Source organism: Saccostrea cucullata, unplaced genomic scaffold (assembly GCF_032062105.1).
Source record: "Saccostrea cucullata isolate Sc308-1 unplaced genomic scaffold, CSIRO_AGI_Scuc_v1 ctg276, whole genome shotgun sequence".
Taxonomy (NCBI): Eukaryota; Metazoa; Mollusca; class Bivalvia; order Ostreida; family Ostreidae; genus Saccostrea; species Saccostrea cuccullata.
In genome coordinates this window covers 158,115-179,037 of record NW_026930478.1, presented here as the reverse complement: position 1 = coordinate 179,037, position 20,923 = coordinate 158,115, and the positions used below count along the sequence as shown (strand labels likewise).

Here is a 20,923-nt window from a genome sequence, read left to right as displayed (position 1 = left end):
TGCTGAACACATAACAGAATAATAGACGAAAAAATATTTGCGGCAAAAATACAAATATTTTGTATTAACATTTATAGATCAAAGTTAATACTGTAAAGCGAGAATATGTTGGTGGTGGCACTACTGGTTTGGTGGGTCTCACCTGAGCGCTAAAATTTATTGTGTGCTAACAGATTTCAAAATATTATTTTTTAGTGTGTTCAAAGCTTATACATAAGTACATGCAAACCGAAACGCACGATTACGTAATGTCGAAGGGTCGTTGGATTTTTGTAAACACACTAGCACTGCGCATGGTAGGATTGATCGAGAAAGTTCTGCCAAATTATAATTTAATTAAATATTGTTATATACCCCTGTAGTCGTTACCTGATTTTTATCATTAGCATCTTCAAAGTTTGGCTTCTCGGCGTGTCAATCATCTATTGCCTCGAGGTAAACAGTGCAATCAAGCATGGCGATTGAGCTTGCAGACAATTATACCTGATTATGATTACCATTTATCCAAGTAACTTTCTTTCAATGTATGCATTGTTTTAATTTGAATAAAATACGTAAATACTCCACTGCTTTTATTTAAAATAAAATTTTAACACTGTGTCACGTCGGTGTCATTGCAACTAAAGTTACGGTAACATTTATTTATATACGGAAGCGCTATTGTGTTTCCGTGCTTGACTAACCAAAAAGTCAAATACGAGTGTGGATAAAAAAACAAGAGGCCCATGGGCCATGTTCTACACCTGAGCACTAAGGGTCAAAAAGTACCGGGACTTTTTATTGTAAATTTAAATCCAAAAGTAATAACCAATCATGGATTTGCTATTTTTTTGAAAATGATTTTTAATAGAATTTTCCTATATATATCTTTAAAAATTTTCGTGGCCATTTTGGCCCTGCCCTACCAACCTTCACATATTTTGTATCTACACTACCTGAACACATGAAAATATGATGAATTATGGCTTTTTCATTCTTGAGAAAAGATTTTTAAAGAATTTTCCTATATATTTCTATGTAAAACTATTTTGTATTAACAAACTTAAAACTACACTACCTAAGCATGCTTCCATATATATATGATGAATTATGGCTTTGTCACTCTTGAGAAGAAGATTTTTAAAGAATTTTCCTATATATTTCTATGTAAAACTTTGGTTGGCCATTTTGGCCCCGCCCTACCCCCAGGGGTCATAAAATTTATTGTGCACTACAGCATGCTTCCATATAATATTATTTTTTATTCTGTGTTTTTTAAAGCTTATACATATATATTTCTATGTAAAACTTTGCGATTACCATTTTGGCCCCGCCCTAAGGGTCGTTGGATTTTCAAACTTAAACACACTACCTAAGCATGCTTCCATATATATATGATGAATATGGCTTTGTCATTCTTGAGAAGAAGATTTTTAAAGAATTTTCCTATATATTAATTAAAACTTTGTTATATACCCCTGTAGTCGTTACAAACTGATTTTTATCATTAGCATCTTCATATAAATTTGAATTATGGCTTTGTCATTCTTGAGAAGAAGATTTTTAAAGAATTTTCATATATTTCTAGGTAAAACTTTGTGCAATCAAGCATGGCGATTGAGCTTGCAAACTTGAATTATACCTGATGCTTCTATATATTACCATTTATCCAAGTTTTTAACTTTCTTTCAATGTATGCATTGTTTTAATTTGAATAAAATACGTAAATACTCCACTGCTTTTATTTAAAATAAAATTTTAACACTGTGTCACGTCGGTGTCATTGCAACACCACAGTAAAGTTGACGAATATTTATTTATATACGGAAGCGCTATTGTGTTTCCGTGCTTGACTAACCAAAAAGTCAAATACGGGTGTGGATAAAAAAAACCCAAAATATCACATTTGTATATTTTTATGACAAGTGAATGCGCTAAAATTTATTTGCGCCAATGTATTCCCGCTTGCGTTTGCGCTAAAATACGTATGCGCCAAATTTTCTCGTTTTACAGTATTGGTAATACTTTTCAGTGATAACAACCACAGATTCACAAATTAGTGACCTCCTTCCAATCTGGGTCTTCATGTACCTTAACAACTCTAATCTGAGTTGGACACAATATACAGTGTACCAGTATTTTGACTAGAACCATGCAAACCTTTTCCAAAATTGTTTCTTGACACATAATAGGCATACAGGAGATCGTAGTAATTCTGTGTTGTGATGTCCACAGCTCTGGCTCGAGATTCCAAGATAGATACAACCTATCAAACAATAGACAAAAATATAAGGGAGAAAGTTATAAATTCTTCTTGTTAAAATAATTAGCTGCACTCAAAAGAATAACAGAGAAATAATGTACCTCATCCTGGAGATCAATGTATGGGAAGCCCACCAGTGTCTGAAGGTCACCTCTCTCACACAAGGTCACCAGCAGCTGTCTTAGGCAGTCCTTCCTCCTGTCATCAAACATATTAAAATCATGTGACAGAAAACCTTTTTTTCAGGGAAAGTGAAAACCATTTCTTTAAATGTCATGTCCTGATCAGTTGAAATCACAATATTGTCTTCATACCACGCATGTCTTTCTATGGTTCTCATGAAATGCTTAATGTGGAATAGAAAATACAGTTGAAAAGCTTTAAATTGATTAAAATATCTTTAATACCTTGATGGGTCTGGATTGCTGACCATTGCATTGTACGCTTCATCATTGTGACCAAGCTCCAACTGATATTTAAACATCTTTGACCACAAGGTTGCCTGAAAAGAAAATTCTCCTCACTAAATATCTTAGGAAGTTTTTTAAATAGCAACTTTTCTTTTGACACACCTGATAATGGATGACCAATATCTAAGTTTTAAGTTGCCTACAAGAAAAAATTCTCTTCACATATCTTAGCAAATATTAAGAACCCCCTATACACTGTACACTAGAGTTCTGATTCTATGGTATTTTTCTGCAGTTAGAGTGATCTGCCCTTACCTCTAAATTCTAAAATTTAGAATGTGGACTCGTTATTACGATGTCCCTTTTTGCACAGTAAAATATCATTATACTCAGTATAAAAGTTCCCAATAAAATCCATAAAAACATAATTTTGAAAACTTATATTATCCATGTATTTTTTATTTTTTTTGGTCAAAATTTTTACTTTGTAATACCTAGTTAAGGGATATTCGGACAAGGATAATAAACGGTGCTATTTTATATAGATTTTATTTAAAAAATGGTTTTGTGCTTTGAATTTCAACGTAATAAGCGTTCTATCTTATAAAACCATCAAAACCATCAACGTAATAATGAGATCCCACTGTAGCTAACACCCGCTTATGGGTGATAAGGTTTTTCATCAAAAATATTTTCCGAACAGAATTCACAACTCTTTTCTTTATGGAATGAAAACTTTAAATAACCAGCTTCCCATGAAAAGCAGAAGTATTTTTTGACTTACTGTGTTCTCATCATCCTCATCTGCAATACTAATGGCTGTCCTGGCCAAATGTACCACTGTATCAGCACAATCCAGCTCCTCAAACTGCCTGATAACCTGTCAAAGGAAATCCTAATACATGTACTGGTGTACAATCTGGATAATGCTAAATACATGTATGAATACATTTTTAGATTTATGATAAATTTCTAAAACAGGACAAGCTATTGATAAACAAGTTGAGGAAACAAGACTATCAATAGTCTCATCTAAAGTCAACATTCCGCAAATTCTATGGTCAGTACAATGAACTTGTCAGCAAATACATTAAGGCAATTGTTGACCGATTTTTCATACACATTGTTAGGCCATTAATCTCACTGAATTGTTAACAAATTTTTCTATTTGATTGACAAGGAGCACACAGCTATTGTGACTGATCTACAGGGTTAAACAACCTTCTGGATAGTTTCACTATATGTGCTGTACTTATGAAAGATGTTGAGTCCTGACCTTGAGATAATACAGAACCTCCAGCGTTCGCGGGCTAGTCTCGTCGGTTTGTAGCAGACTCTGTCGTAGGAAGGGCTCCGTTTCTAGGCCCTCCTTGGCTTCCGTGTAGCACTGAGCAGCTTTCTCTGGTTCCCTGCAATACCAGACATACAAAATCTCTAGTCAGACATACAAAATCTCTAGTCAAACATACAAAATCTCCAGTCAGACATACAAAATCTCCAGTCAGACATACAAGATCTCTAGTCAGTCATACAAAATCTCTAGTCAGACATACATAATCCCTAGTCAGACATACAAAATCTCTAGTCAGTCATACAAGATCTCTAGTTAGACATACAAGATGTCTAGTCAGACATACAAAATCTCTGGTCAGACAAACAAAATCTCGAGTCAGACATACAAAATCTCGAGTCAGACATACAAAATCTCTGGTCAGACATACAAAATCTCGAGTCAGACATACAATATCTCGAGTCAGACATAATCTCGAGTCAGACATACAAAATCTCGAGTCAGACATACAATATCTCTAGTCAGACACACAAAATCTCTAGTCAGACATACAAAATCTCTAGTCAACAGCTACTATATTTATTTTATACTATAACACATAAATGAAGAATATGAGAAATCAACCTTTCAATACATGCACAAGAAAAATATTCATGTATAAACATGTATACATGTATTAATATTTAATCTAAGCCCTAAAAACTTAAACATGTAAATGTTCATGAGGAAATGACCCCCCCCCATATAAATATTTAATCTAAGCCCTAAAGACATTTAAATGTTTATGAGGAAATGATCCCCCCCCCCTTTTTTTAAAACCAAATTCACTACAGAAAAAATCTTGGGGATCAAACATTCATTTTTGCTAATAACAAGATCCCTAATAGCCAAGATTGAAATTGCACATTACTATGGCAGTCTAACGGTCAGCCAGGCAAACACTACGGACATGGCCAGTGTTTTAACTGTGACACAATGGGAACTAGAACTGTCCAATAGGGACAAATAAAGAGAGAAGGTGCCATTCAAAAATACTTTATGGATAAATGTTACTTACAAAAATTTGCAGTGAAATATAATTGCTCATCATGTTTCTTAATGAATGAAACAAAGGTGCAACCAAATGAAACATCAATACTAATACATTGTAATTCCACTGTAACATTTTTTTTTTATTTTTTCATTTTATTTTTTTTATTTCTGCATTAAAAAAATATATTGCAATTATGTGTTATGTCACTCTGCAAACTGATTGTTAAAAAAAAAACATAATACAAAATCAAATTAATCTTGATATATCAATTTGAAATGCATTTTGAAAATAAAGAGCTGGTCATCCAGTAATGAAGTGCTTTGACAGACAATAAATTACAATTAAGAGAATAAGAGAAGAGAGCTCTTTAATTCTTGTGCCTTATTCCCTGGAGATTAGATAACACACACACTTGATAAGAGATATGCCTTAACAACTTCCAACACCAAACTCATTAATTTATCTTTAACTGGATGCATGTCCAGTCATTATTCCCAAGAGACAAATGAAATTACATTATCTTCTGTGCACTGTAAAAACTGTTTTTAACACTTGATGATGTTTCTTTTTTTTTAAGTTTTTATGAGTAGTTTTAAGCTGTAGTATTTTTGAACAGATATTCTAGATTCTATATCTCAAACCTTATACATGAGCCCAAAATGAACAAGTCAATTAAAATAAAAAATAAAACCTGTTAAATGCAAAAAAATTAACAAAAAGAGTTGAAAAATCCAGGTGTACACCTTCATCTGGTGAATAATAAGTGTACAAATTTTCAGATTAATCCTTGCAATAGTTTCTGAGAAACGGTCCGGACAAAACCACAAAATAAAAATGAAAAAACACCTGTAAAATTCAAAATAATAATCGAATCAAGATGAAAATATCAGGTGCACAACTTCATATGGTGAATAATATGTGTACAAATTTTCAGACAAATCCTTCCAATACTTTCTGAGTAATGGTTTCGACTTACAAAATCTCGTCTACAGACAGACAGACAGACAGACAGACAGACGGACATGGTGATTCATTTACTGCCTCGCTAAACTTCGTTTGCGGGGGGTATAAAAACAGTTATGAGAATCCATCAAAAGGGAAATAGAGAAAGAGGGTGACTTGACTTGGGGACAAATTGAAGAAGTCCTCATATAGAAAATACATGTAAATGTTAATCCTTCACACCAACATGCATATGCAAATTATATGAATTAGGACTGAGAACAAAGGTAAATGCTATTAAAAGGTGGAAAACATGAAAACGTTACAGAAAAATCAGACACATACATCATTTTGCAGGGGTTGCTATCAAAAATCACTACAAGGAGACAATTCTTACCCAAAATGCAAGTAACAGAGTCCCAGCATAAACTTCCTGGAGGCTGGGTTCACGTCACACCAATGATTCAGCAGAAATGAATACTCCTGAAGAGGGAGGTACTGACAACAGCTAGCAAGGAATTCTGGGAACACAAAGGTTTCATTCAGAGGCCACAGTAATAGCTGAATGTGTCTGGTTATTCCTAGAACAGCCCAGCTGCAGATCTGTGATCTTGTGTTGTCAAGAAATCTCTCTCTACAAGTCAGGTTAACTCGCGCTTGATTTCCACCAATACCTCTGATGAAGAGCTCAGCCACTGTTAGATTAGATGTTGCTGGAAAAGATAAGGTTTGCACTAAAATATTACAGGGCCATAAAGAGCAATCAAATTTGGGGGGCAAACTAACTTTATAAAACTAATTTGAAAATAATATAATTGATGAAATGAATCTTAAAACAGATGAGTTCATCCTCATATGATACATCAATAAATTTAAGTCAATGTGATTGGTTTCAAGTACGCTTGGTGTCATTCAGTCTTTAATTTAACATCTACAGACCATACTTTTACATACTTTTACATCCTCTGGTAAAACAGACTGTATCTTATACATGTTATTTTATGTAGGTAAACAACAGAGATGTTTTAAGCATGCTTACAAAGACTACTGCCCCCACCCCTTTTTTTTCCTACACAACTGACTTGGACATAGTTTTGACCTGCATAAAACTCAAATGTCAGTACTCCTCCTCCTCTCAACCTCTGTAGAGAAAAAAAAAGCCTGACTGTCTAACCTGCTCTCTGTGTGCTGGTTAATCCCGAGTTATCTGTTAGTTCAAGTGTGGCCAGCTGACGAAGGTTCAGTTCCCTAAAATATAAACATGGTAATAACAGATGTCAAGATTTGATCAAAATAATGTATCCTGCAATGCAGATGTCACTTAAATTCATTGACACCATTTCAGTAATCAGAAAATCATTTGAATCTCATGTAGAAAGGACCAGTGTCAAGATTTTTTCACTCTGCACTTGTAGCTGTCATTCATGACTTTCGACTTACACTGAATTGGAATGACTTGGAGTAGCCACTTTGTTAGATGCCCATTTCAGTGTGGCATAAGATTGCAGCAAGGAGCTGGCTCTGGGAATTAGTTCATTTACTGCCTCGCTTATCTCCGGGGTTATACCATCCTGTTAAAACACACACACACATACACAATTCAAGTCATTGAGCATCAAAGTAAAAGGCAAACTCAAATACATTACATCTTTCTTACAATTTTTTTCACAGAGAGAATGTAGATCACTTCTGGAAAAAGGAAAATATTTTCTGCCTTTTATCCCATGCCCATCCCAACAAGAGTTAAAAGCACAGCATACTTGATGTTGTCATAAGATAAAACAAATCAGCTTTAATTCAATTCTCAGCTATAAACAGTTCTATTTTTCAGACAGTCAATTGATACAATGTGCAAAATATTGATCCCCTTGTAATTAGTTTTTCACTGGCAATCCTATTCATTTACATCTTGAAACCAATACATAAAATATGTCTTCTAGATACCATATAAGCAGTTTTTAGCAAAGATTTAATTTTGGCATTATTAGCTAGGGTGCTGAAATCACTAAAAATTAATTGCATTTAGTTGTAATGGCTTCTTTAGTGAGCTTTTTAATATAGCTAAAATTACATCTCGCTAAAAATAAAATACCCATTTTTAAAGAACAAATCGCTAAATTTGCGTCTCGCTAAAATTTCCACTTATATGGTATGCCACAATTAAACATGATGAATTTTGCTTACTCTGTCTCCCAAGCTGATGGACGCGGTCAGAAACACCAACAAATCCCTGAGGGCTTTAAAGCCTGTCTCAGAGGTCTGTAGGAGTGTAGTGGTCAACAGGTCAATGGCCGAGTCACTGGTCAGTATCTGTCCACTGATCAGCTGCTGCTCACTCTCCATATCTAAAAATATATTACCAAAAGAAGAATAAGATTCTGTGTTCACAAAGGAGAATCTTACAAGCTAGCTGATAATAAACTATATGATTCAATAATGTAGAAGACAAAATGGCTGTATTATAGTGCAATAAATTGACTTCCAGTTGCATGTACTTCATAAACTTGAACAACAAACAACAATTCAAGTAAACGGCTGTGTTTCTCTCTTTCAGACAAAGTCTTTTGGTTTAAGACTAAGAATATTTTCATCAGAGACATAAAAAAAATGAAAATCTCAGAGAAATTTTCCAAGATTTTTTTCAGATACAATTTTTTTTACCCGTCTCCTCTTCCATGCCAGCTCTGAAGGCAAGATCCAGTGAATTAAGTACTACCATCAGACAGTTAGGGAGATCGTGTATGTTCTGTACTAAGGCTCCCAGGGAATCCAGCGATATCTCCACTAAACTGTAACAACAACGGAATTATTATCAAATTATAACAATCACATACAAATCATTAAGCAAGCCTCTCCCTCTATCATGCTTTCTTGTCCTTGCCAAAATATCACACTTGTTTACATATTCAGACAGTAATCATGTATTTCATATAAATTATATACTTGCATAATTGCACATTTTAGACTTTTTGGCCAGTTTTCAAAATTTATGAATTTTCAAAATTCATGACATCAAAATGCCTTGAGTAGCAAGAAAATTTATAATATTCAAAAGATAAACAGTCACCATGGGTCAAAGTGATATCTGAATCATTGTCAACTAAAATTGGAAAGTTTTGACTTTACAAAATTCACAAGGCTGTAAAAAGGTCATTTAAAAAAGAAACAAAGAAGAAAAGAAATTTTCATATACAGCCATTTTCTTTAAATCTGAACATGGATGTTTATGTGTGTTCCATCTTGAGTGTAACTACATCTTTCTAACCTGGTGTTGAAGAACAGATCCTCCACGATAGTTCTGACTGCCTCCTCTGGTTGTTCCTTCATCAACAGCTGATCTTCAAACTGTACCACCATTTCTTCTGAGATCTTACTGTTGATTAAACTCAGACATCTGCCCAGTGTCTTAACATCCCTCCTTGTAATTTCATCTAATTACAAAGATCATTCATTATCTCATTTTTCTTTTTAAAAAAGAAACAATTTTTGAAGAGATACATGTACAAATGTGCTTTTATTTCTCAAATGAACTACAGGATTTTTGTCATACATATTCTTTAAAAAGTTAACACATACTTAAACTGTGAGAGTTGGACATGAAAAACTAGCCTACCTAAATCTTCAGCTGACCAATGGCCTTCTCCTAAATAGAGTTCTTCAATGGGGTCACAAGGTCGCACATAGCTCAAACCACCCTATAATCAACCCAACATAATATTGTACATAAAAGACTTATAATTTATTATTCATACAATGGAATTCTTACAGACATGTAGTATATGAGTATGTACCTTCTTGATTATGCACACAAGTCCTGTGTTGGAATCTGCAAAATAGCCTTTCATTTTTCCTCCTACCTGAAATGCAGATTATGAACCAAGTATGTAAGAGTCATACAACTTTCAAAAAAATATTCCACAGAAAAAAGTCTACTGGCATGACAATTTTAACTCTATCAGCATCTTTTACCTCTTGGTACTGCACCACCCCCGAGTAGAACTTGGACCACTGCTCCATCTGTAACTCACAGTACTCCTCTTCTGAAATCTCATTGGCCATGGCAGAATTACGAATCTACAAAACACAAGGATACTCTCAATATCAAAGTGTTGTGCTACTAAGCTTCTTATAAACAATTTTGAAATGTTTCAGTTACATACATGTTTGTACTTGTTAGAGTACTTATTATGGAACTTACGTGTATTACAGAATTTAATACAGTACTTATTTGAGTACATAGTATAGTACTCTATACAGAATTCATTGCAGAACATATTTCAGTACTTATTACAGTACTTATTGTGATACTATTACAGTACTTATTGTTATCCTTATTACAGTACTTATTGTGGTACTTATTACAGTACTTATTGCAGTACTTCAATGAGAACTTATTACACTACTTACAGCATCCTCCACTGCCTCTGTGACTTCATGTTTAAGAGAGTCAATGTTCAGATCAACTGGGACACTAGCATCCATAGAGCGTCTATATACCTAGAACAACATCAACAGAATAAGTAACAAGTGGCCCACGGGCCACTTCGCTCACCTGAGCACTGTGGCTAGCATAAAAGCAGAAATTAGTTTATTATTGAAAAGTTTTAGTCCCAACCATTCCTTAAAGGAGAGATGGTATGATTTGCACAAACTTGAATCTACACTACCTGAGGATGCTTCCATATGAATATGACCAATCATGGCTTTGTTATTCTTGATAAGAAGATTTTAAAAGAATTTTCCTATATATTTCTATGTAAAACTTTGGTAGGCCATTCTGGCCCCACCCTACCTCGGGGGGTTGATTTGAACAAACTTGAATCTACACTACCTGAGGATACTTCCATATAAATATGATCAATCATGGCTATATTATTCTTGGGAAGAAGATTTTTAAAGAATTTTCCAATAATATATTTCTATGTAAAACTTTGGTAGGCCATTGTGGCCCTGCCCTACCCCCAGGGGTCATAATTTGAACAAAGAATCTACAATACCTGAGGATGCTTCCATATAAATATGATCAATCATGGCTTTGTTATTCTTGAGAAGAAGATTTTTAAAGAATTTTCCTATGTAATTCTATGTAAAACTTTGGTTGGCCATTGTGGCCCCGCCCTACCCCAGGGGGTCATGATTTGAACAAACTTGAATCCACACTACCTGAGGATGCTTCCATATAAATATGACCAATCATGGCTTTGTTATTCTTGAGAAGAAGATTTTAAAAGAATTTTCCTATATATTTCTATGTAAAACTTTGGTCGGCCATTGTGGCCCCGCCCAACCCCTGGGGGTCATGATTTGAACAAATTTGAATCTACACTAACTGAGGATGCTTCCATATAAATGTGATCAATCATGGCTTTGTTATTCTTGAGAAGAAGATTTTTAAAGAATTTTCCTATGTAATTCTATGTAAAACTTTGGTCGGCCATTGTGGCCCCGCCCTACCCCCGGGGGTCATGATTGGATCAAACTTGAATCTACACTACCTGAGGATGCTTCCATATAAATATGACCAATCATGGCTTTGTTATTCTTGAAAAGAAAATTTTTAAAGAATTTTCCTATGTATTTATATGTAAAACTATGGTTGGCCATTGTGGCCCCGCCCTACCCCCAGGGGTCATGATTTGAACAAACTTGAATCTACACTACCTGAGGATGATTACACATGAGTTTCATCTTACCTGACCCTGTGGTTCTTGAGAAGAAGATTTTTTAAAAATGCCATTATTTTTTCACTAATTCATAATTATCTCCCCTTGGAAGAGGGCATGGCCCTTTATTTGAACAAACTTGAACCCCCCTCATCCAAGGATACTTTGTGCCAAGTTTGGTTGAAATTGGCCCAATGGTTCTTGAGAAGAAGATGAAAATGTGAAAAGTTTACTCACAGACGGACAGACAGACAGACAGACGCCGGACAAAATGTGATCAGAAAAGCTCACTTGAGCTTTCAGCTCAGGTGAGCTAACAAGACCTGGGTGATACATGTGTATTATGAATTGGGTCAGTTGGACTTTTGTCTTTTTCTTCTTTTCTAGCGGCCTAAATCATAAATAATTTATTAGAATTTGGAAAGCTTGGATAACATGAATCGGATTAAATTTGTGATTGGAATAACTTTCATACATGCCAACTTTCCCGATTTAGGCGGGATCCTCCCGATTTCACCCTTTCATCCCGCCTTCCCGATCGGGAGAGAAAAATTGCCCTAATTTCCCGATTTGAAAACAAACACCTTAAAATTTCAGATTTTAAAAGTTTCCCTGCCGCTGAATTTTGACAATCGGGATAACAATGTCAGACTTGTTTATTCAATGCACACAGATAGGTTTCATTGTTTATTTAAGCAGGTGTTAATTAGGTCTAGCCACTGGAAATCACTTCAAGCTTGAACGCACGCAGTTGTTCAGGTACAAGTAGCTTATAGCTTGGGGCAATTAGGGGATTATCTTGTCAGTTTTAAGGGGTATGCAAGGTGAAAAATATAGATTAACGTGATAACTATTAGTCATTTTTATTAAAAACATATTAAGTTAAAGACAATAAAATACTAATCAAACCATAAAATCGGAATCCAAAGAGATCGTTTTTTGAAAACGAAAGTAGAAAACTACAAAGCATAGCTGCTGATTTTATCCACCTATAGTGAAAAATATTGCAAAGTTTGCCAGTTAAAATATAATGAAAAAATTCAGATGAAACAATTAAGTGTATGTCAATTAGAATTTCTTTTCCCTCCCTTCTCCCAAAAGTAATATTGTACAGTGTTGTATGTTAGGTATGTACATATACCCACATGGCACCATCAAGTCTGACAAATTTATAATGACTGCATGTAAAAAAAAAAATAATTCTCTTTTAGTTAGGTGGTATAAATTTCTGTAAATTTAATATCTTATTAGAATTTCTAATTAATTTAAATATAAATAAAAAATCTCAAAAATGTTTCCAGAAACATGACTTTACAGTATCAAAACCTCATTTTTTTTAGCCTTTGAAAAAAAAAAGATTAAAAATTGTACAATTTTCATTTTTTCACTAAATTATGTGTCCTACCTGGTAGAAACCAGAAGTCTCTGTCGAGACTGTAGCTCTACTGGTTTATACTTAAAACAAAGGAAGAGAAAAGTAGCAGTTGGCACTTGAAACTTTAAAACAGCAATAAACAGAAAAATGATCCTTGCCACTCATCAAAATAAAAACCGATGCACAGAATTATGTATATTAGTATAGTCTACTTGTGTGCCAAGTTATATTGAAATCAGACCAAAACTGTAGGAGGAGTAGCATTTTGAAAGAATTTCACAGAAATTTCTATTATTAGTAACCACGGCAACACCGTTCATCGAAATCAAAAACCGATGCAAAGAATTATGTATTTTAGTGTAGTCTACTTGTGTGCCAAGTTATATTGAAATCGGACCAAAACTGTAGGAGGAGTAGCATTTTGAAAGAATTTTACAGAAATTTCTATTTTTAGTAACCACGGCAACACCGTTCATTGAAATCAAAAACTGATGCACAGAATTATGTATCTAAGTGTAGTCTACTTGTGTGCCAAGATATACTGAAATCGGACCAAAACTGTAGGAGGAGTAGCATTTTGAAAGAATTTCACAGAAATTTCTATTTTTAGTAACCACGGCAACACCGTTCATGGAAATCAAAAACCGATGCACAGAATTATGTATCTTAGTGTAGTCTACTTGTGTGCCAAGTTATATTGAAATCGGACCAAAACTGTAGGGGGAGTAGCATTTTGAAAGAATTTCACAGAAATTTCTATTTTTAGAAACCACGGCAACACCGTTCATCGAAATCAAAAACCGATGCAAAGAATTATGTATCTAAGTGTAGTCTACTTGTATGCCAAGTTATATTGAAATCGAACCAAAACTGTAGGAGGAGTAGCATTTTGAAAGAATTTCACAGAAATTTCTATTTTTAGTAACCACGGCAACACCGTTCATCGAAATCAAAAACTGATGCACAGAATTATGTATCTTAGTGTAGTCTACTCGTGTGCCAAGTTATATTGAAATCGGACCAAAACTGTAGGAGGAGAAGCATTTTGAAAAATTGTTTACAGACAGACAGACAGACGGACGGACGATGGACGCATTACTATCGCATAAGCTCTTCTGGTCTCTGACCAGTAGAGCTAAAAAAAAGTTTACATATGTAACTAAATACCCCTTCTTTAGTGAGAGAGGTACCTATTTTAGCAAAAATATTTCAATTTTGGAAAGAAAACATTTTTTGTGTTAAATTAAGAGGCAGTCCACTGAAAATCAGGCAATGGGTGGCACATCGCATGTCATGGATTTTTATTATTTTTTGCATATAGACTTATTTCAGCAAGTGTTTACACATGACAACATCAAAAAAAAGTTTAGTGCTCCACTAGTCCTATTTTTGGTAATTGCTTAATTTTAAGTGCAAAAAGGTCAACATGGGGGTAAAAAAAATTACTACGTTTTTATTTTGTTTTATATGTACCAGATACGCAAAACCTGGATGTGTCTATCAATATTATTTATACCATAGACTCTTATCTTTAATTCCAGTAATGAATAAGACTCCAATTTATATTTCTTTAGGAAAAAATATGTGGTCCAAAACTGAGTTTAGCAAGTAACTTTTTGAATTCATTATCCAATTTTCATTACGTTATAAAACCCAATACATTTCAATGACAGATTTTTTTCTCATGTTATTATGAATACAAAGTACAAACTTTTGAGTCACTCAATAAAATCAGTGGGCACCCTTATATTGAGAGAAATAAAAGGAGTCAAATTTACCTATGTTTTACAATTTTTCACAATTAAACTCATTGGCCGACCGGAATTATATAAAGAAGGAAATACTATAATTGTAATGTTAAATTTGGCTCTTTTGTTGTAACATGGCCAAAAAATTACTTGATTTATTTTTGTACATGTCTTATGGGTGGCAGTTGTCTTTAGTTTTATAACTTTACACATTTTGCATTATTTTCAATCGGGATCGGTTTTATTTCAATCGGGATCGGTTTTTACCGTAAAACTAGAAATATTCTGCATTTAATGTATCAGAAAAAAATATGCTTGTCTTTTATTTCTGTTCAGTTAGTCAACTGTTTTAAAATTATTTTATCCATGGATTCAAATGTTTATACAATTTATTTAAAATACTAATGTCTTTTACGTACATGAAGATTACAATCATATATAACATCTGTACGATTTCTTGATACTCGGTATTAAAAAACAAGTATTTGTACATGCATTATGCAACAACTGAGAGTAAATAGCTTATCTTTATTAAATATCTTATTTCCAACTAAAGTTTTTTTAAATTCTCTCGTGAATTAAAGAGTTCAATTCTATCATTGGCGAAAATATACTTGCACTACCTAAATGCAGAAAATATTTAAATGTGCACAATCTCGGCTTTATCCAAATTTTTTAAACCTGTCATCTATAAAAGCCGTTTCCCCTATATTTTCATCTTATAAAATTTAATTTTATATTAATAAGAAAATAAGTTATTTCATATATAGTATTATGATTTAAGAGCGTAGAAATCGCAAGCAAAAAGCCGGGACGGGGTGGGGGGTGGGGGGGGGGGGGCAAGGCGGCAAATTAAAAAAAAACTTTCATTAATGGGAAAACATTTTAGAATTGGCCAACATGGTCACACTTTTTAACTTCATATTGAATGTGAGTATGTGATTGTTTCAATCACCAAATTTAACCAACAAAAAACCCTAACAAAAACAATACAAAACAAAAAATACGCCCACGAAATCTTCTGTTTTAGTGGCAAATTGAAGTGGGGAGTTCAACAGTAATTTTCCTCAATAAATATTCTTTAAATCTTATTTTTCACTCTTTTAATAAAATATTTTTAATAGTACCGCGGATCGTTTACTTTGGTTTGACTGCATAGATAAATATAATCAAGTGTTTCTTTTTGTGTGTGTGTGTGTGTGTGTACAAATATCATGAAATAAATATCTCAACTCCGTTGACTTGAATTAAATGTTGCGTAAATCTAAAATATTCATCTTTCCTTGATAATCAGAAGAAAATAAAATCTCTTCACATCCCAATTTTATAAGAAATATTCAATATAAACAATTAATTATTTGTACGCATAGCCTAGTAAATCAGTTTAAAAAATTAGTTCTCGGACATGTACAAAATTACTTTTAGCTGAGACGTCGCCCATGAAAAAAATACATTTTATATAAAAATATATGATTATTTAACATGTACAGTAGGATAATGCACTCTGAAAAGTAATTGAACAGAAAAAGAGAAATTATTTATTTTTAATCGTTTTATTTGCGCTTTTATGCAAAGAATTTACAAACTTCTTTGGAAAACTTGTAACTATTTAATTGTGACGCAATATTAGTCAGGTATATGACGTCACTGATACATCAATGGAAATGTGGATTCAACCTGAATAATACTGCCAATCTTAATCTAAATATTACGTTTGGAGGCGAAAATGAATTCTATTTCGAAAAAAAAGTAGTAATTTTTTGTTAAATAATTTTATTTTGTGTATATATTCTAAATATTTCACTAGGATTTCGATAGTAAGGTGTTTAGCAGATTTACCGATGCCACGGGAGATAACTCTTACATCGCAAAATTTCATAAAAACGTCTCTGTATTTTGACAGAAAACTACTATCAAAAGTGTTTTGCCCACCAATTTCATTTTTGAAACTGAAAGACGAAATATTTCTAGATTTAGTTCAGCATGAATTATAGTCCTGTTAAATAAGTATTGGAAATTACAGTTCGTTGTTTCTGACCTAAATTCAATGGTTTATATAGGGGAAAAAACACGAAACAAAAGAATATTTTACTAAATAAGCAATTTTAAAACAAATCTTCGATTACATTATTCCATTTGGACTACATTGATATTGTTTTCAATGAAATATCAAATATTCGTCACATTCGATGTGCCGCCTAATAATACAACCCTGCCTGGTTTTTCGGCGGACTACCTCTTAATTCCTAAGTTGTATTGATAAGTGATATCAATATTATAAATTTATAAAAAGATCATTTCATAATCATTTAATTTCACGACAAAATGTCGCGAATTTAAAGCTTTGAAAATTGTCATCACGCGCTAAATCCCCCATGGGAATTTTCAAAAGTTGGCATGTATGAACTTTTCTTCAATGAAGTGAATGTCTCCACTTTTTTACTTGATTTGTCTAATAAAAGTCCTTACATTGAGTGCTTTGTGGATGTCATACAGACTAAAGCGCTTGGGTTGGAACATTTTCTCCATGTAGACTTCCCGTGGGTCGGTGTGCTGGCTGACAAGAATCTCCCCGCCGTCTGAGGGGTGAAGAATGACCTCCACCCAGTTACCGTCCCTCAGGTCCCCCGACAGGTGACACACCCTGGCTATACTCTCCCCCGCGCTGTTGGTCCACAGGGTCCAGAGTTTGTCAGAGGTCACACAGAAGTCAATCAGATCCTCAGCCACGCCCACCACTGTTGCCATGTGAACAGGCTGCACTCTACCACTCAGAAGTTGAGGTTGGAGGAAACAAAACTAAAAGAGAACAAATACCACGTTTATACATCGTTAATGATAAAATTAAGAAATACTGGTATTTTTTAATGACTTACAAGTATTACCCATTATGACACAGTTACCTGGTTTCTTTTGGCAAAATTTAGATGTACACAGAGAAGTAGATTGACAGCATCACTAGTCATCACCTTCACCAGTTTATGACCAGAACCTAAAACATAAACACGTCCAACAATTTTATAGATTTTATGAACAGAAAAACCTTTAAGGTCCTAAATGTATGTAAAGTACATTAACAAAATTATAAAAATAATCTTCATATTTGCTTGCTTTTGCCATGTCTGGAGAATTACATACCTGTTGCAGGTGGAGCATTTTTTAATTCTGGGCAGGTCTCCAGTACATTGTATACGGCAACACATTCATGGGTCTACAAAAGAGGTTAATGTTACATGTATTCCAATTATGACACTCTCATTCAGCAAAAAAAAAAAAAAAAAAAAAAAAAAAGAGAATGAAGCATAATTTTTATTAGATTGGTAGTCAATACATATATAATGTATATACTTCATATACTGGTAGTAACTTTGAACCGAATTCCAAACCTATCCACTTCACAAGGTATATAAGCATGCATAGCATGCAATTGGTTATATAAAATTCTTTATTACTTGGACTCAATATGATGTTTAAAGACAAATGAGCATAACTTGTCATTAAGCACAATAAACACCTACCCTGGTAGACCACACTCTGAGCCTGTGATCCCGACAGATGGCAAAGATGTACATATCCCCCCTGTAGGGATGGATGACTAGTCCAGTCGCTGACTCCAACGACTCATGACTGCCCCTATAAACAGTGGGAAATAAAGACTTCTGAATTTCTGAAAGTGCCTATCCCTTGGAATATCAATCATGTTGAATCTCAATCAATAATATTGTTAGGAGGGTTTTTTTTAAAAAAAGAATATTTCTTTTTTCAATTGAAGACAGAACACTTTAGACAAACCTCATGGCTGCAGGCACCAGTCCTGTCCAAAGCTTCTGCATCATGGAGGACTTAGAGAGCTCAAACTGCTGAACAATTCCTGGGGAAAAAGTAGGCCATTTATCAATATCTATAAAAAATATTACTTAGGCTATCTAAATTTAATTCCCTGGTTCTCAGGCCAATTTTCTCCAAAACAGATGCGGGAGGGCGGCATTTTATTTTTCATTTTATTGGCAATAAAGTAGATGAGGGAGGTATTTTTTTTTATTTTAATTTCTGAATTTTCTTTAACATAAAGATAATTTTTTTAATCACAGATATACTTTCCATTTCTGGTCAAAATTTCTGCTTTATCCATTGCTTAACAGCGTGTAAACATCGTAGGTAATGTCCTCGAATGTATTTTCAAACGAAGTAGCCAAAATCTCATTTTAAATGGCTACCGGAAGTGATATTTGAATACTAAACTACGAAGCAAATGAGGTCGGATTTTTTTTTCCCGGATTGGTCTCCGCAATACCAACTTTTTATTTTATAAAAAATACAATAAAATCGGCAATGCGGCTACCTCAAAACGGATGCGCGCGGGCCTGAGAACCAAGATTTCAATTTTATATGGCCTTAAAAAACATGTATTTTCATGTAACTTTAGTCTTTACTATCCAATTGTTAAAAAGTTTCGTCAAAATCTAAGGCAATGACATACTTAACAGCAATTCATCAGACAACGAAACACATCTGGTAAATGTTGATATGGATATACATTCTAAAACAAAAATAAGTTGCATACACATTCCTTACCTTGCACATTAAGGGGAGGCATTTTGATCAGAAGTACACTCCCCTCGTTACTACTGAGGACAAACAAAGCCTGTCCCTCTCCGTTCTGTGCAGAAGCCGCGCCTTGAATTTGGGAGGAGAAATTCCCTCCATGGTTCAGTAAATATTTATTCCATAGACCTTCCAGATCTGAGGCGTAACTGAAGATTGAAGGGACCGGGTGACTGCTCTGTGTATATCCAATGTTCTAAATAGGGAAATTAGACATAAAGTACTTATATGATAAGTTAGTTATTAATGATTTTTTTTTAATGACAAATACTTTCTACTTGAAGATACATGTAAACTCCATTTTCTAAAATGACTGGGGACAAAATCAGACTAAATCTTTCAAAAATTTAATGTAATCAATAATACAAGCATTTAAAAAGAAATTAAGAATATCAAACTGCAAAACAGAGAATGCAAATGTAAGATATCAAATCTGGATCCCCTATAAAACCTTTCCTGTTTGACAGATCACCTCCAATTAGCATGTAAGACTCGGCTCTATAATGTACTGTTTTTATTAGCATGATATTGTTTATTTTGAATCAGCTTGAAGTCATACTTACTCACAGATGTTATTCACATGCATATATTGCTACTCACATTTTTGAGGAGTCTACTTGGATGGGGAAACACCAGGCGATGTACACTTATAGCAGTGACAACCAACACTATAACATTTCCATGGGACTCGTGAATGGAGATTCCTCCAATGATCTGTGTGTCGTGGAAGTGAAATCTGATCTGTGAACCCACCAAGTTGTAATCCAAACTTTCCTCTACCAGTTCTAGAATATTACTAGTTGTCCTCCTGATTAAAAAAATATACTCTGTCAATATTTTTTCCTTGATCTTATATAGATCTGCAAGTACACACTACTTATATATCTGTTTCACAAATGTCAAACTCATGTTAATGTGAAATAAACTGTTTTAATACATGTACCTGTGAAAGTTTTCATTTTTAATAAAAAGTTGACATTTTTCTTTGCTTTTTGTATATTATTTTTACACTTTTGTCTTCTTCATTGCCTTATACATGTTATATATATACATACCAGTAAATGAATCTGTTTGTGACCCCGCCCTCTGTGTACGCGTAGCCTCCACTGCTGTCTGGTACTTTGATGTCCTGCAAGGTGCTGACTGAAGCAACTACAACATAGATATTGACATTTACAATTTTTAAAGTAGTTTGAAAACAACAATTCTTTCTTTCTTTCTATATAAAAAATTGTGAATACATATTAAATGTGGCCTTTAAAATTTGCACTATAAACAAATTGATATTGTCCAATTCTAGCGTTTGAAGATTAAAAATATTTAAAGGTAACTTACAAGAAGATTAAGAATATTTACATGTAACTTACAAAAGACAATGTGAGAACAAGAGATGTTTGTAAAACACTTATGCCCCCCTCCCCCCAAATTGGAATTTTTTGAAGTCCAAAAGGGCATAACTCTGTCTAAAATGGTGCGATCCTACCCAAAACATTTCTTGACCTAGATATTCAGCTGAAAAATCTGTATACTAAATTTCATTTCAATATGTGCAACCTCTGCAAAGAAAGGAATGGAAACTGCAATTAGGTGGAATTTCTAAGTCCAAGGGGCATA

General features: G+C 33.9%; 1 protein-coding gene across 5 annotated transcripts in view; it reads right to left on the bottom strand.

The window, feature by feature from the left end:
* The window catches only part of LOC134228726 (nuclear pore complex protein Nup160-like), a 31,272-nt gene that overhangs the window by 7,032 nt on the left and 3,317 nt on the right, over positions 1–20,923 (bottom strand). For all 5 annotated transcript variants that reach the window (XM_062710412.1, XM_062710415.1, XM_062710417.1 and 2 more), the window contains exons 2-24: positions 20,365–20,461; positions 19,910–20,117; positions 19,280–19,505; positions 18,497–18,575; positions 18,223–18,337; positions 17,843–17,915; positions 17,608–17,696; positions 17,174–17,503; positions 10,326–10,415; positions 9,888–9,992; positions 9,710–9,775; positions 9,532–9,613; positions 9,184–9,349; positions 8,580–8,707; positions 8,103–8,263; positions 7,359–7,489; positions 7,093–7,166; positions 6,316–6,631; positions 3,929–4,061; positions 3,437–3,532; positions 2,650–2,744; positions 2,344–2,440; positions 2,140–2,245 (exon numbers count right to left, since the gene is read on the bottom strand). In XM_062710412.1, coding sequence (XP_062566396.1) covers positions 2,140–2,245; positions 2,344–2,440; positions 2,650–2,744; positions 3,437–3,532; positions 3,929–4,061; positions 6,316–6,631; positions 7,093–7,166; positions 7,359–7,489; positions 8,103–8,263; positions 8,580–8,707; positions 9,184–9,349; positions 9,532–9,613; positions 9,710–9,775; positions 9,888–9,992; positions 10,326–10,415; positions 17,174–17,503; positions 17,608–17,696; positions 17,843–17,915; positions 18,223–18,337; positions 18,497–18,575; positions 19,280–19,505; positions 19,910–20,117; positions 20,365–20,461 — 3,063 coding nt within the window. The remainder of the gene's footprint in view (positions 1–2,139; positions 2,246–2,343; positions 2,441–2,649; positions 2,745–3,436; positions 3,533–3,928; positions 4,062–6,315; positions 6,632–7,092; positions 7,167–7,358; positions 7,490–8,102; positions 8,264–8,579; positions 8,708–9,183; positions 9,350–9,531; positions 9,614–9,709; positions 9,776–9,887; positions 9,993–10,325; positions 10,416–17,173; positions 17,504–17,607; positions 17,697–17,842; positions 17,916–18,222; positions 18,338–18,496; positions 18,576–19,279; positions 19,506–19,909; positions 20,118–20,364; positions 20,462–20,923) is intronic.